General features: G+C 41.3%; 1 protein-coding gene across 3 annotated transcripts in view; it reads right to left on the bottom strand.

The window, feature by feature from the left end:
- LOC143329879 (guanine nucleotide exchange factor VAV3-like) overlaps positions 1 to 15,280 on the bottom strand; it is a 48,851-nt gene that overhangs the window by 4,872 nt on the left and 28,699 nt on the right. For all 3 annotated transcript variants that reach the window (XM_076746014.1, XM_076746015.1, XM_076746016.1), the window contains exons 20-25: positions 14,543 to 14,673; positions 11,257 to 11,322; positions 10,975 to 11,009; positions 10,708 to 10,824; positions 6,378 to 6,465; positions 5,746 to 5,875 (exon numbers count right to left, since the gene is read on the bottom strand). In XM_076746014.1, the coding sequence (XP_076602129.1) occupies positions 5,746 to 5,875; positions 6,378 to 6,465; positions 10,708 to 10,824; positions 10,975 to 11,009; positions 11,257 to 11,322; positions 14,543 to 14,673 (567 nt within the window). The remainder of the gene's footprint in view (positions 1 to 5,745; positions 5,876 to 6,377; positions 6,466 to 10,707; positions 10,825 to 10,974; positions 11,010 to 11,256; positions 11,323 to 14,542; positions 14,674 to 15,280) is intronic.

Genomic DNA, 15,280 nt, shown 5'->3' with positions numbered 1-15,280 from the left:
CACATGTCCAAAATCACATGGACACGTACATCCACGTTTGAAAAGGGTCCTTTCCTGTCCCAACATGACTATGTCCCCCTGCACAAAGCCAGGGCCATAGAAGAAGACACGGTTTTCCTGAGTTTGGTGCACAAAAACTTAAGCACCTCTGGATGCAGTGTCATCCAGCGCAGGGCTGCAGTGGCCAATCAAATATTGTACATGCAAGCACACATTATTGGTAGACTGCTTTGTAATAATGGTCTTCATGGGTCCACCCAAACTTGAAGACCCAAAGCCCAACCTGTGACCCGTACTGGTTCGGATGGTTTTATACGGACATTCAGGTCAAGTTGGGTCCCTTCTTTCACCACAAGTCCTGGGTCTGTTTAACATTATGTGTAATGCCCAAAGTGGATCAGAGAAAACCCTGTCGTGATCGGACAGCACTGATCATGAAGGAAGTGCTGTGTGTGTGCATCCGTGTGGGTGCGCGGGTATATTTTAACTCGCAACATTGTAACAATAGGATGAGAAGGCGCAGCCGGAAAATAAGGTGAAAAAACCACAACAGACTCGTCTCAGAGAGCAAATCAGCAATGCTAACAAAAGCAGCTGTGGCAACAAACAAGCGCTCATTATAGTTGAAAAGGGCAAACAGCCACAGTTATCTTCATTATGCAAGATGCAACAAAACTGCAAAACTGATTCTAAACAAGTCGCGTTTGTCATCCATCACCATGACAGCAAGTGGACTTTTAAGCTGAAATAACGAGTCGATCAGCCATGCTGTTTCAATCAGTAAGAGAGGACAACCGAAAATCTGGAAGTCTTTTACCAACTCCCTTGGCAAGGAGGATGCATCACGGCCAGGCCCGGGGGAGAAGGCTACTAACATAGCATTTGGTCAGACACAAACTTTCGCCTTGACGGGTAAATTAACGTTAACTTGTTCTTGTTCAGATGTAAAATCCGTGTGAATCTGGTTTCTGTCTCCATGGCCAAGTTTGGATCCAACATCTCATTTCCATGTGGGTCCAGGTCCCAACTTTCAAATAATAGACAGGTCCAGGTCGGTTCGGGGTAGTACATCTCAAGGTCTTTTTGGGTTTGGGCATGAGTTTTTGGACCCGTGAAAGCCTCTACTTTGTAATGCGAACTGTGTTTTTGCTTCTGAAAGTCCTTCAGACTCATTGATATGTTACTCAAACTGGAATTCCTGAAAACTTAAATTATCCCATTATAGAACCTGAAGCAACATCCCCTTGTGTTGTGTTAACGCACCACTGTTTTCGATCCTCACTGATGCTCTTGTGGCTGAATGGGAGCAAATCCCCGCAGCCAGGCTTCAAAATCTTGTGGACAGCTTTCCCAGATGAGTTGAGGCCATTGCAGCAGCGTACTGTGTTGTTGCCCATGTTTTTTGAAAGGGATGTGCAAGAATCACATGGGTGTAAAGATCAGGTGTTCAGCTGTCTACATACGTTTGCCGTGTCGTATAGCTTCTACAACCTTCCCCAGGTCATACTGCATAATAATCAGCAAAAACAACCTTATGCGCTCCAGACCAGGTGAGCCAAAGCAGCAGCATGGGTGTAAGTATACGTCTGGGCACAGCACGGCGCCCTGACAAGGCAACGGCTGGGAATCGACGCTGCAGAGCCAACAACCTCTGCTCCCACATGAAATCCCATATGAGCCAGCAGACCCTCACACTGAGAAAACCACCTCCTGTCATCACAACAATATGGTGCCGTGCCTTCCTCCTCTCCCCCACAGAGATAAGTAAATGCAGGCCAATATGTGTCAACTGTTTGTCTGGTCAGTGTGCACACAAACAACTACACATACACCTGCCGGATGCAGTATACACTGCATAAACAGGCACATACGGTATGTGTACATGTATAAATATACTGTACATGTGCTGTTCATACAAGCATAAACTAGCATTAGCATTTGATACTTGAAGTTGATAGAGGTTAGATCAACCTATATATGCCTATAATATGCTTTAATGTTTTCAATATTCCTCTGATAAATTCTCATTATGAATAATATTCACTTACATTCATTAATTTAAGATAATAGAATTGTATATAACAGTGATAACAAAAATACAAAATGATCCGCCTGACAGACAATAAAAGATATTTTTAATTATTTCCCAGTCCTAACATTCACAGGCGAAAAGCACTCAGTCAGACTTAATTAAAGATGCTGGCTGGGGCTTTTCCAAACAAATTACTCCAGAGTTCTGATGGTTTTTCAGCAGTTCTTCATCTTGTGATTGTTTACTCAGACTTGCATTCTGTTTTCTTTGCTATGAGGTGTCTGTTTTGAGATCCAAACCATTTTGTGTGTGTTTTTTTTTTTCTTTTTTTTTTGTTTTGGCATGACATCTGTCTTTCCACGGAGGCTGTTTACCAGACAGAACGCGGTGCCCACACTAAGTCTGTCTATGGGGGTGGACGACTTAAGGCAATAATAATCTATCCCAGAATGCACTGAGGCAACGGCAGGTCTGTCAAGGCTTTCTCACAGAAGGAAGCGCGTTGAATGGCAGCGATGCACAAACATGCCTCTTGCAGAGCTGCTTTGAAGCCTGATGCGCTGGGAGACCGACGCTTCCAAAAGAGGCAGAGGGACAAGGATGTAGCAGAATTTCACATCCGAACAGACACAAAGGGCTAACTTTGACTTTGTTCCAGCGTTCATCTGTTTGCCTCGGCTGCTGTTGCAGCGGCTGTGGTTGTTTTCACGTACATCTCTCTTTAAGTTACGACAGTTTACCTCCAGCTGCTTTCTGCTCTTTTACATCAGATCATATTTGCAAACTTTTCCCAATTTATGTGGAAACAGGCGCAGTCCCTCAGTTGGACCAGGGGTATCCCCCAGGAGCATGTCAGCAGGCGGCTGTCACACAGTTTTCTCCGCTGCCAGCCCAAGTGAAATGTCATGTCCTGTCAGGAAAATTGTGAAGCCATCTCAGAGCTGAGCAGCGTGCGGAGTATGACGTTTGGAGTAGCAGGCTCCTGGTGCTTGCCTGGGGCATTGGGCCCTAACTGGGACCTCTCCGCCAAGCCTGGTGAGCTGCCGAGGCTCCTTTCTATTTCCTTCACTCACTGTCTCTGTCGCTCCCTCTTTTGTCTTTTGTTCTACCTCCATCACTCTTACCCCATATCGTCCCTTTGTACCTGTGTCTCTCTTTTAACCCATTTCCACTTGGTATTAGCATGCCATCTGCATCTGGATATCTTATCTGGGTAAGCAAAAACACATCAATTCAGAGTGCAAACGCAGAGTATGATTTCATCAGACAGATCACATCTGGAGGTTGTAAATGTAATCTGTACAGCTGCATTTTTAAAGGAATAGTTCAACATTTTTGCAAATACACATTTGTTTCCTTGCCAAGATTGACTGATGTCACTCTTGACCATTTTCTGGCCAGGAGCAGCAACCTTCTTGTTGCTTGTTTGGAGCAAGGGTTGGGCAGTGTGACGGTACATACAGTGCGACAGTAGAAATGTGTCCACCAGTAGAGATTTGGCAATACCATCTCCACTGCAGGAGCTATCCCTTAAGCTGTATTTACACGCTGTCATTCACAGTGTACGCACTGCTACCCTGCTACAGAGCGAGTGGATGTATTGATGACATCACATTGATTGTAGCTCAGAAAAAAGAAAAGAAAATAATCAAATGTGATGAAGTATGGTACAGTATGGTTGTTTTAAACCATTTCTCAATTTAATTTACATAAACATTACTATACCATGATATATATCGTTACTTTGATATAAGATTACATACGTCATGATAGAAGATTTTTGTTTTTTACATTACAAATGAGATATTTTGTGCTAACTAGTGGGATTTTGGTGGTTTGGTTTTTGAGGTGCAGAACCAGGCTAGCTGTTTCCCCCTGTTTCCAGTCTTTATGCTAAGCTAAGATAGCATAAACAGCTCTATATAAATGCATCAATCTTCTCATCAAAGTCTTTAGTTTTAGGCTATTTAACTCCACCAGAAAAACCTACAAATGACCCTCTCCTGAAGGGGATCTTTGTTTTTTCATTCCCCTCAATCGATACCTCTTCCCTTTTCTTTACTCTCTCCCATCTCTCTCACTCGTCCTCACGTCAACGTCTTTCATTCCTGCTCTCCTCTCTTCTTTTCCTCAGCCCTTTTGCCGATCCCACCTCTTCATGCCTCTCTTCTTCCTCCTGCTCTCCCTACATTAAATCTCTCTCCCTCCCTCCCCCTGCCTCTTCTTCCTCAAGACCCTTTTCTACTTTGCATGCTTGCAGAGAGTGAGCAGGCATCTGCTTCTGTCTCTGAGGGCCAGTTATGACGCAGTGACTGGACTTGTTTAAGGTAAGCACAGGAATGCATTTATTCATGCCTGTTAGTGTGGGCAGGTTGGAATCAAAGATGCTACTTAACCTCTCACGGGATGGGCCTTTAGCTATACAATACCGAGTGCATGTTTTATTCTGACCCTGTGAGAGCTTATCACATTGTACTCATATAACATTTAATGTTAGTTCGACACAGATGGATAGGGGCTGCCACATAATATGCATTACATCAATCAGATAACCTAAAATAACCACACAGAAGGTCAGTACTGTTAAATCACATGTACAGAAAAAATGGAAATTCTCTGACACCTACAAATATACGACAGCTGTGCAAACTCCATCTGCTGACGGAGATTGTGTGAAACAGCTCCAGAAAAACTACAGCTTAATTGAGGCTGAATGTACACTGACAGCAATGCATCATTTGATGGTGTGAATTTCAACAGCCTTTCAATTCATCACTGAGTGTGAATAAATAGACATGATACATTACAATCAATGACATCTTGAAAAAATTAAAACTGGAACATATTAGGACACAAAAACACTAAAAAGTCATCATCTCAGAGTTATTGTGGAGCCAGTTTAAACCACAATGCTTCGATTTTTTTTAAATGTCTGTCATCTTGCATCATTGAACTAAGCATAGGCACCATAGCAAACATTTCATATCCACACTTCCTGATCAAGATCTAGATCCATATCATAAGACATGAGGTCCTGTGTACAACACATGTGGTCAAATCTAAATGAGATTACACATGTGCTAAAAATGTTCTGTTTGACTTCATTAAGATAATGACAAAAAGGATGAAACAAGCAAGACTGAAGAGGCACATCTCACAAGGTAAACTGCTGCTGTCTTCTGCCCTGCACTGTTCTGCAGGGAATCGTGTTGGCTCATTATGCTGTACTAAATATTTCTAGCATGTTTCACACGTCAAAGACAGGCCTGCCTCGGGTATCAAGACACAGTTTTAACTTCAGTGTCTAATAACCAAGCAAATGCTCTGTCAGCATGATTTTGTAATGTAAGCTGGGACATTTTTCCACAGTTCTTCGAGGTGAGGGCATGCAGTACATTAGCCGCTTGTAATAACAAAACATAGCAAGTGGGATTGACAGCCTGTTCTGTTATTTCTATTTGTTGACCTGGGAAATAGACATTGACTGTTTTGCTCTTGTAGAGAGGCTTTGCAAGACAACTTGCACCGCTTTATCTAAACTGGACTGTTGTAGCAAAACCCACTCCTCCAGTACCCCAAACAGGTCAAAACAAATGCTCAGAATAACTTTCAACCATTATTTTTGACTTCACGATCTGATCTGAACGGGTAGCATTTCCACCTGTCAGACAGATGTCAGTCAGGGAACCTGGATGTTTGTAAAGCAGACTCACCACTGCCAGCCTTGGTAATGGCCGTAGGCATGTTTCCATTGGAAAATTCCCTATAGGGGACCTGCAGAGTGGTGTCAAGACTGCTGAACCCCTCCTTCAGAGAGTATTGCTTGTAGTATTCCACCAGGTCCTGTGTAAAACAAGCCCAATAAAACAAAACACACCCTTAACAATGATAAGGCACAGTGAAACTCGATGGCATTGTGTGCTAATGTACAGAAATGAAAGCAAACACTTGTGGTTGTTATGGAGGAGCTGCTAGTTTGATCTTGACAATACAACAACAAGCAGTACTGAGGAAGTGTTCCTGAGCAAAGCAAGTAACCACTATATATGTTTCTATCTGCACATTTCAAGTTCTGTAAACAAGCTAATAGTAGTGACTGCCATAGAATACCACAGGAAGCTGCTAACAACATGCCTCTGTGGCTTTGTGAGTGCAAACACAAATATAGAAATAAACCACTAGGAGCCATATTTTTATCACTGTACAAAATAAAACATTTCCATTTGCATGCAGGGGTTTATCTCAAGGGAGTGCTGCAAAAGTAATGTAATGTCAAAATGATTACACTCATTAAAGCTACAGTGCTTCATAGGATACAAAAATCCATACAAAGTTAAAACCTTACCAGCACAGTCTTGAACAGCCGGCTCTCAGCGATGTAAAAGCAGCCATCCTTAGTCAGAATCTTAATGTGCTTGACTTTATCGTTGAACCTGGGGAGGATCAATGAGACACGGGCTGCTAATCAACTATACATGCTTCCACATCAACCCCGTCTCTATGGTGAGCCATCACGGAGGTCTGCCTGAGATGACTGTCAGTTACCATGCTGAGAAAATCAGATTCAGCTCACTCTGATCAGATTTACCATGCAAGATCTGCTCATTCACTGGCTTATCAACTCCTAAAATGAAGAAGAGGCTACTTGTGGCCCTTCATCACAGGTAGTGCCTTAAAGTGGGCATGAGTAGTGAGCAGTTTTAGGAAACAGTGGTTTTCCTCCTTAGACTGTTTCATTTGAAATGTTTTTAGATGCATTAAGAGCTTAAAGTATCTACTATTTCACAAAAAAGCAAGAAATTACAGAATCACAGAAATTTCACAAGAAACATGATTTTCAAACAGAAAAGTGTTTTTTTCCCTTTCATCATTTTATGACATGTCAGATTTCTCTCAGACATGAACCCCGGTATGGAAACCACTGATGTGTATTCTAATGAGGATAAACTGACTTTGAAATACTGCCTGACCCAATAAAACCCTTATGAACTGTCTTGATAGTGTGTTGTTTTGTTTGGTAACAGTGCATTCATCTTGTAAATCAAACAGTTTGAAGCAAAACTTGAAGTATTTAAAGAAACAAAAATCCCCCACAAAAGAAAATGAAGGAAAGTCTCCAAAAGCAGTCTCATTTATCATCTAAATCCAAGTGTCCTGGCTTTTGTTCCACCCACCTAGAAGTGATTGACTGATTAGTGTCAGGTGTGGAGAACTACTCACAGCCCAATAAGACACACCCACTTCCACACTAGTCACTAGTTCTGTGGCTTGTGCTGTGTTCACTCTCCTAATCTACTAAAGAATTACTTTTCTGCACTAACAGAAACTGATACAGGAAGTCTGCCAACAGGCAACAACAAAGCAAAAATGACTTTCAAGATTTGCTGCATGATTGTTTGTTTTCTGTGATGCTTTTGGTGTGTAACGGGGCTTTTTCACAGCAAGCAGTTTGACTCATAGCAGGAAAAGCACAGCTGTAATTAATAACATTAACAACGGCTTTGTTCCCTTTAAGTGTATGACTAAGCCAGCTCACACAGCGGCGGGGCTCTGAAACTAGCAAAGCTAAATGGAGTGTAGCCCTTGTTATTATTAATTACATTTAGGGTTTCCTGCTGTGTAAAAATGGGTGCTGTTTTTTTAAGCTTTCAAGGTGTGAGCAGCTCCTCTGTGAAAAGCATTGTGGGATAATAGAGTCCATCAGTCCATTGAGTGTGCGTGCTGACAATGCAATGCAGGCATAAATTAAAAAAAAAAAAAAGAAAAAGAAATCTGATCCTCAATGTAATTCACTATATGCATCAGCTGACACAATAGTTTTCTTTCCTGTTTAGATTGTTTGAATCCTCTGGCTGTAATCAACATTAGGTAGAAAAATGCTTTACATTACTCAAGCTGTAACATGTTAAGTGTGCATTTTAGAACAGGTTTTAAATAATTATTGCAGGTGATTCTGGGGATTTTTTAAAATTTGTTTACCAAGCATCCCTTTTCTTTCAAGACGTCATCTAGCGTGTTCACTTAATCCAAGACAGAAAACTGTATGACAACTGACTGTCGAACACACTGCACAGTACTTGAGAGCATACTTTGCTATAGGCCTGATTTAATAATTAAGTGATTAAATAATCATGTCATGTGAGAATCATAGCTCAGGCTGAGTACCTTGTTGAAAAGTAAGTGGGTTAACCTTGAAATGGGAATGTCCTGTGAAGCCAATTGCAAGCACAGTTCTGTATATTGCATGTGTCCCATATGGTGATGTGCAAGCTACACTGGAGATGGATCCACAATGTAAATTTCTCAATGCAGTGTGTAAAGGATGAGAAGAATATGGTCATGTTGCAAATTCACGGATACATTATGAATATATGGTAATACATTATTGATGTGTGTTGAGTTATATGGTGCATAACACACAGAGACAGACAGGCCCTGTTTGGTGAAGGCTGAGCATTCCTGTCCTCCTATAGGCTCCAATGGCTGCGTATATACACACAAACATCATTCGCACGCGCACAAACTGACGACTCATGTTTGACATTAGACGGTTCCAGCTGATTAGTAGCAGCTCTCTGTATAAACCTCCATTATCTCAAACGGCCGTCCCGATAATGATCTTAAGCAGTAAGACAGGCAATTAGGATTGGAGCATTCAGAAACTGGCCCTGCACATCAAAGCTTTGAATGAGGGACGGTATGAGTCCACCAAACCAAATGGGTTGGAATGGTGTGTCACTGGCTAAATAGTCTTAACATCCAAACACTATTTCAGAGTGCACCCTCAATCGTTATAATCTCTCGGAGCCGTCATGCCAGGTCAGGAGGACTCGACAGTCCTTTCTTTTTTTAAAGGACTGAACAAGCTTTGATGTAGCCTGAAAGATATTCGCTGGTGAAATGGACAGTGTTGTATTTCAAAAGAGGGATACCGAGGCACTCAACTTGCAGATAAAGCAGCCATTTATTAAGGCCTAAAGGAATGGATGCTTTATCTACAATTCAAGTGCGTTGCTCGCTTTCTTTTGAAATACATTTCTAAGACTGATAGTCAAAGAGCAGCAAATAGTATGATGCAAAGCTATCAGGCTCGCCTTGAACATATGTCTGCGCAGAGGAGACAGACAATAGAAACATGGTAAAATAGATCATCCAATTCCACCTCTTCCCCCTGCCGCATTCAGCTGAGATGTATGGACTCGGACCAACAGAGTAAACTAAAATTAACAGCAACAGTGATGTAACTTTGGGTTAAAATGAAGCCTGGACCATTGACACAGGAAAACATTCTCCAAGTTTGGGTTTTCTAGGCCAAAGTTAAGAATTATAGATTTTTTTTTTAGACATATTTTTCTACCAGTATAATTGCGGCAGAATTTAATGTACATGCATCTCTCTCCAGAAACAGAAACTGACCTCAGTTTTCAAAAGTATTCATAGGGACTATTTCTTCTAGTTCCAATGAAAACAGTTTGAAGCAAGTTCTGAGAATTATGCACTCCAAACAGTACTTGGAAATAGTTTTTCAAGAGCTGTATTGAAGGGTGGAGGCAATCTGTGTCCATGCACAATGGCTGATTCACTGTTTTCTTTATTTCTATTGTATTCATTTTTGTCATTTATTAAATGGTGATGGTTTTCACCTTCTGACCACTTCTACCACTCACAAACAGTGGTGAAATACTTGAAATACACACAGCAGGCGCTGTGATGCTTACTGCATATAGTCTCTTTTCAGGTGTTCTCATGCCTACAAATACTAGCATGTCTTCACCTGCAACCTCAGCTAAAATTTAGCAACAGCTGAGGTCAATGTTAGCGACCTTGTGCACAATTCCCACTGCAAAGGTGATGAATAAAAAAGTAATAAAGACTAAATCATAGATGTAAAAGCAGCTACAAATAAGTAAAGTCTCAGTTCAGGTTTATCCCACACAAGGAATCCCAGTTTTTACTTAATTCACTAATGTGATGGCTAACATTATGGCGACATCCTGCTTCAACCATTGCCACAGAGACCAGATTATGCCAAGGCTATGTTAGCAATAGCATTATCATTACAAACCGAGATATATAGCTAAATATAATTCTAGTTGTACTTCTGTTGTTGTTTATTATGGTGGAATTTAACTCTGGGTTTGGTACTCTGAGACAGATAACTGAAAACCTCGCCAAAACAATTTGCTTGACACCACGAGGTGAGTGAGAAAATGCATTTTTTTGCAATTTGGCTGAAACAACCCTTTAAATTAAATTCTGTCCCCCGCCATCTGCATTTCAGCATCAACTGTGATTCATCAGAGTCTGCCAACTTTTTCCATTCTTCAGCTGTGGCTGTTGATAATTACGTAGCCACCATAACTTCTTGTTTGTCATTCACATGAGAGGAACACAGTATGATCTCCTTCTGTTGGAGCCCATCCACTTCAACATTTGATGAGCTGTTTTGAAATACTGCACCGTTGTCGTACGGAGCTGTTATTTGCATGTGGGCATTTTGTTAGCTTGAACGATTCTTGCCACTCACTTCTCACAACAAGGTGTTCCTGCCCACAAGACTGCTGCTGACTGCATGCGTCTTGTTTACTCCACCATTCTCGCTAAACTGTAGTGCGTGAAAACTGTATGAGATTTAGAATGGAAATAAATGGAAAACAAAACATCCTGTCACTTACTTTATACTGAGGGCATATTCAGTGCACTCCTTACTCCTGTGTCGAACCAGATAAGTGCTGTTTTCCCGGTCCAGGAGCTCCAACTCAGCCTGGTATCTCTCCATAGGCCCAGCAAACCTGAACAAACCGTGAACAACAGCTGCACTTACACTGCAATCAATCATTCTGAACACGAGGATGAGGACAGTCAATACAATCAATAAAATGGAGTAAGAATGACTTGTGGTTATTGTTAGCAATCTGCAGTCATTTGTTTTCATCACTTACCAGAGCTGGGCAGAGTAATCGACAGGTTTTGGAACCTGGCACAGAAAAGAAATGTGGTTATTTTGTGTCTTAATGGAGTCAATACAGAGGGGTGGAGGTCATTTGTGGTAATGCGATATTCAAGCCACATCTAATGGCTAAAATCAGTCTTCTACGGCGAAAAAGTGCAGTTGAAAAGCACTACATTCCTTCGCTAAGACATCAATAGTAGCCATTATCCACTGAATGCATTATAATCACACTAAATGTGTCTTATTGATTACGAAAAATATGCACACTTACACATGGGCAAGGTCTCACAGCATCACTTGGAAAGAAGCCAATCTTGCTTGTCGCCAGAATTTTGCCCTGCAATGGCAACTGGCTGTTAATCGCATTATATATGTCTGGGAGCAACTACACGTCTCTCTCTCCCTCTCTTCCTTTTCTCTTCCCCTCCCACACTCGCTTCAATAAATCCTCAGCAATTAGCACACAACAAGCAGTGCATCTAATTTGCAGCCCAAGTTAATTATGGTTCAAACTCTGCCGGCAGTTAGATTTGTACTGCATCAAAACAAGAGCCTCGTTTAACACTAAATAATGGATCTTATTCTGGTCTTTGAATACCCATACAGCGTGAGCTCTCTGGCTCACACTAAAGACTAACAATTGCATTTTAGCTAACCCGCCTCAAGCAAACACAAGTTTTAGATGAAAGTCATTAATTCCTTCAACAAACATATAGTAGACATTGTTTTTTTCTCTGCCAAAACAAAACTAAATCGGTTAAACAAATTAATTTTAATACAGTCTAGCTGCTACTTAGAAGTTCAGTGTATTTTTTTATCTTCATTCTTGACCATTTACATTTACATTATCTTATAGACAGTAATAAGCACATACATCAGCATTAAGCTCAAGACAATTTGAGTTTCCAGTTCTGAGTTTGAGGTCAATTTGAAGTCCATTGAGTCAATCTGAGAAGACAGTGAGTGTTGAGGGTATGTGGAGCTCTTGATTCAGCTTCCTGCCCTGTTTATGCTTTCCTCCTCACTCCTCTTTATTAGGGTATGAAATGCTTTTTGGGACCGTGCAAGCCCCGGCAGTAACTAGATTGGAAAGCGAATCTTTACCCATCTCTATGATTCATTCTGTGTAATAACATTTCATCAAAGCTTTTTTGAGAGCCCCTCTCTATTTGTTATGCCTTTGATAAGCGTATGATAAAGATTAAACTTATTACTCTGTTGGCATAAACAGGCAGCAGCCAAAGGATCAAATGAAATTACAGTGATTGATTGTATTGTTCTGCCAGTGGGATGGGGGATAATTGCCTCCTGGCTAACAGGGGATATGAATTCTCAATGTTCTGTAATTCCATCCTCTGGCGCCACCGGGGATGCTGGAGATTAAAGGTACCCTGTGGAGTTTTCATTGTAAACAAACACGGTTTTGTTTAGATTCAGGGTTTCCAACCAAAAAGCATTGTGTGTGACCGGAAGACTTAACAAACTTGTTGGAAACACTTGCAAAGCCTCATTTTTGTACGCCTTGTAACTTGCATTGTTTATACCGGATTGCAGTCTTCTTAATCTTCTCCTCTTTCATTACTGCATCCCACATGTTAAAGCTCACGACTGCCACCAACTGTTGATGAGCACTAACGCTCTCTGCAGAATTTTCGCAGAAATGTGAATCTTGGAAAAAGTAACACTCCAAACCATAATCAGTCAACATTTTGATCATGGCTGACACAGTTTCGCTGACCCACAAAAAGCACAACAGGCTAACTGGAATCTCACATTTTTGTGTCTGTTTAACCATTTATTACGCTATAGAAATGAGCAATTTTCTGTGAAGACTCCTTGCAGTAAATATAAAACAGAGCTAAACATCAAGCCATCAAACGTCAACTAGACTAGCAAGCTGCATCAAGCAAAAGCTAGCCAGTGAGTTAGCCACGGCTATCCGCTAAAGCTAACATCAAGTTTTCGTACTTATTCTGTCTCTAGGTGTTATCTGTTATTGGAAATATCCACTTTAATGAACCAACATCTTATGCTTAGTTTATTATCCCACAAAACTAAATCGAGGCTGTAGCAAAATCTAATCATGAGGGAGAAAAGAACAACTAAGCTAAAAGATAACTAGCTTAACAGATCATCAGTAACTTCCACCTCTACATCTGACTTTAGTGGAGTTCATGTGATTTGGTGTGTTAAAACTAGGCTACGTTTTAATCACATATTTAAATGTATTCAACTGTGGATAAGTTCAATATAAAAATGCTAAACAGAGAGACAGATAGCTAGCAAAGCAGAGATGCATTTATGGGCTGTAATTAATCAAACAGGTGTTAATTCTCTTAAAAACTCGCTTTAAAATGGACAAGAAAGTTCATGAAACACATTTTGTTTGTAGCAGTTTCCCCTCACGTCCCCTTTTTCTTAACTTCACTGCCTCTTCAGCTCTCTGCCTTCTCTGCTTCAGAAATCTGCAGTTTGTCAATCCTCTTATGTGCACTGATAAAACACATAATGCAGACAATATGGAAACAGGATAGCAGCCGTGTTACAGTACCACTATGCCCAGGACAGGAGTGCACACAAATGCGTATTGTCATTTAACTCATTTAATTATCTCCTCCCAGTGTGCATGGTTACCATGACAGCAAACAATGCAGTGCCATCAGGTCTGCGGTATGCTAGCTGTCCAATCGGCTTACAAGAAGTCTCCTGGCATTCGTGCCCTCACCCTCCACCTTGTGCTCTGTCACAACAGAGAGAAACATGGAGCATAGGAAATCAGGCTAACAGCCAACTCCCAGCCGTGCCTTTGGCAAAGACTGCAGTCTGATTGGAGCAGCACCAGAAGGAGGATGAGGCTTTAATGCTGCCGTAAAGCAGAGTGAGAAACAGCTAGGGAGGCTGCCGGAAGACCCCAGATAAATCGGCATCCTTTCAAAAATAGATAAGGTCAAACGCTGTCAACCGTTGGCTGACCTCGTGAGATGGTTGCTAAATGCGCCTGTACATGAGGTTGTGCACTACCATTAAAACATCCTCCAGAGGCTGAAGTGTGTGCTGTTTTATTGTCTCACTGTGGCACTCAATTAATCAACTGAAGCCGCTAATTGGTTAGATCATCTGATGTAGGCTATGATTCAATCTGAGGAGTGAAAGGACAGACAATCCAGTGTAATTTAACTGGGGTTCGGGGGAGTTCATACAGATCTTTCACTGATTCTTCTAATTGGCATTGACCTCATCATATTGTCTTATTTATGGCTCATCTGACACAGCATGTGATAAACAACCACAATACCATATATAAACAATAATGGCCAAAGGGAGACAAATTGTGGATGTCATCCCTTTCATATGTTTTTGAAAGCTTTTTTTTTCTCTGTCAGATAGTGGGACAACCAGCAGGAAAGAGAGAGGAGATGACATGCAGCGCGGATTCAAACCGATGACACTGCAAAGACATTGCGTGCGCCGAGGCAACCCGGTGAGCCATAACATGTTATTTTTTCATAGAGTCACAGATGTTGAGATAAAACGAGGATGAGCTGAGTGACACGCACCTGCCACCAGGAGCTGTGCAGGTCGGCAAACATCAGTTCAATGACATCCCCCGCATGAATGCTTAGTGGGGGCCCACAGTGGGGATAAGGGATGCCACTGTAGTCTCTGATCACAACCATCCTGGGTAAACCTAGCAGACAGGGAGTACAGATGCATTTATACTTTGTTAGACATTTATCAGGGAGTCTTATACAGGGGAATATACAACAGTGCAAGAGCAGTAATACCTGGTGCAGCCTGATTGATTAATCTTCAAGTCTGGGTAATAGATTAAAAATACTGTGACCGTGAATGACTTTCTGAAAATGAACTAACAAAGAGGGCACGACTGATGAGATCTATGAAAAAATAGAAGGCATTTGTTGCTTAGACTCAGACTAAAATGTGAAGCTTCTAGACCTGCATGTTAAAATATTTGATCAATCAAAAATGAATATTGACACAGGTGAAGCGTAGGTAGAGGCACTGGCAGAGCTAAATGTGTGATTCGAATGCAACAATATATTCTGATGCATTTTCTCTCATTTTGCTTTTCTTCCTAAAAGCCACATTTCAATGTGTTCACTGACTGACGGTCTCAAGTGTGTTGCACCTCTCATTGTGACCAGTTTGCTCGGTGGGTTTCCATCCACCTGTTTTATGCACACTTTCAATTTGCACAAAAAAAACCTGAGTGGAAACAATGAAAATTCTTAGAAATGTAGAAAAATGTATATTAAAGTATTAATGAAAGCGAG

Source organism: Chaetodon auriga, chromosome 12 (genome assembly GCF_051107435.1).
Source record: "Chaetodon auriga isolate fChaAug3 chromosome 12, fChaAug3.hap1, whole genome shotgun sequence".
Lineage (NCBI taxonomy): Eukaryota > Metazoa > Chordata > Actinopteri > Chaetodontiformes > Chaetodontidae > Chaetodon > Chaetodon auriga.
This window is presented reverse-complemented; position numbering and strand designations above follow the sequence as displayed.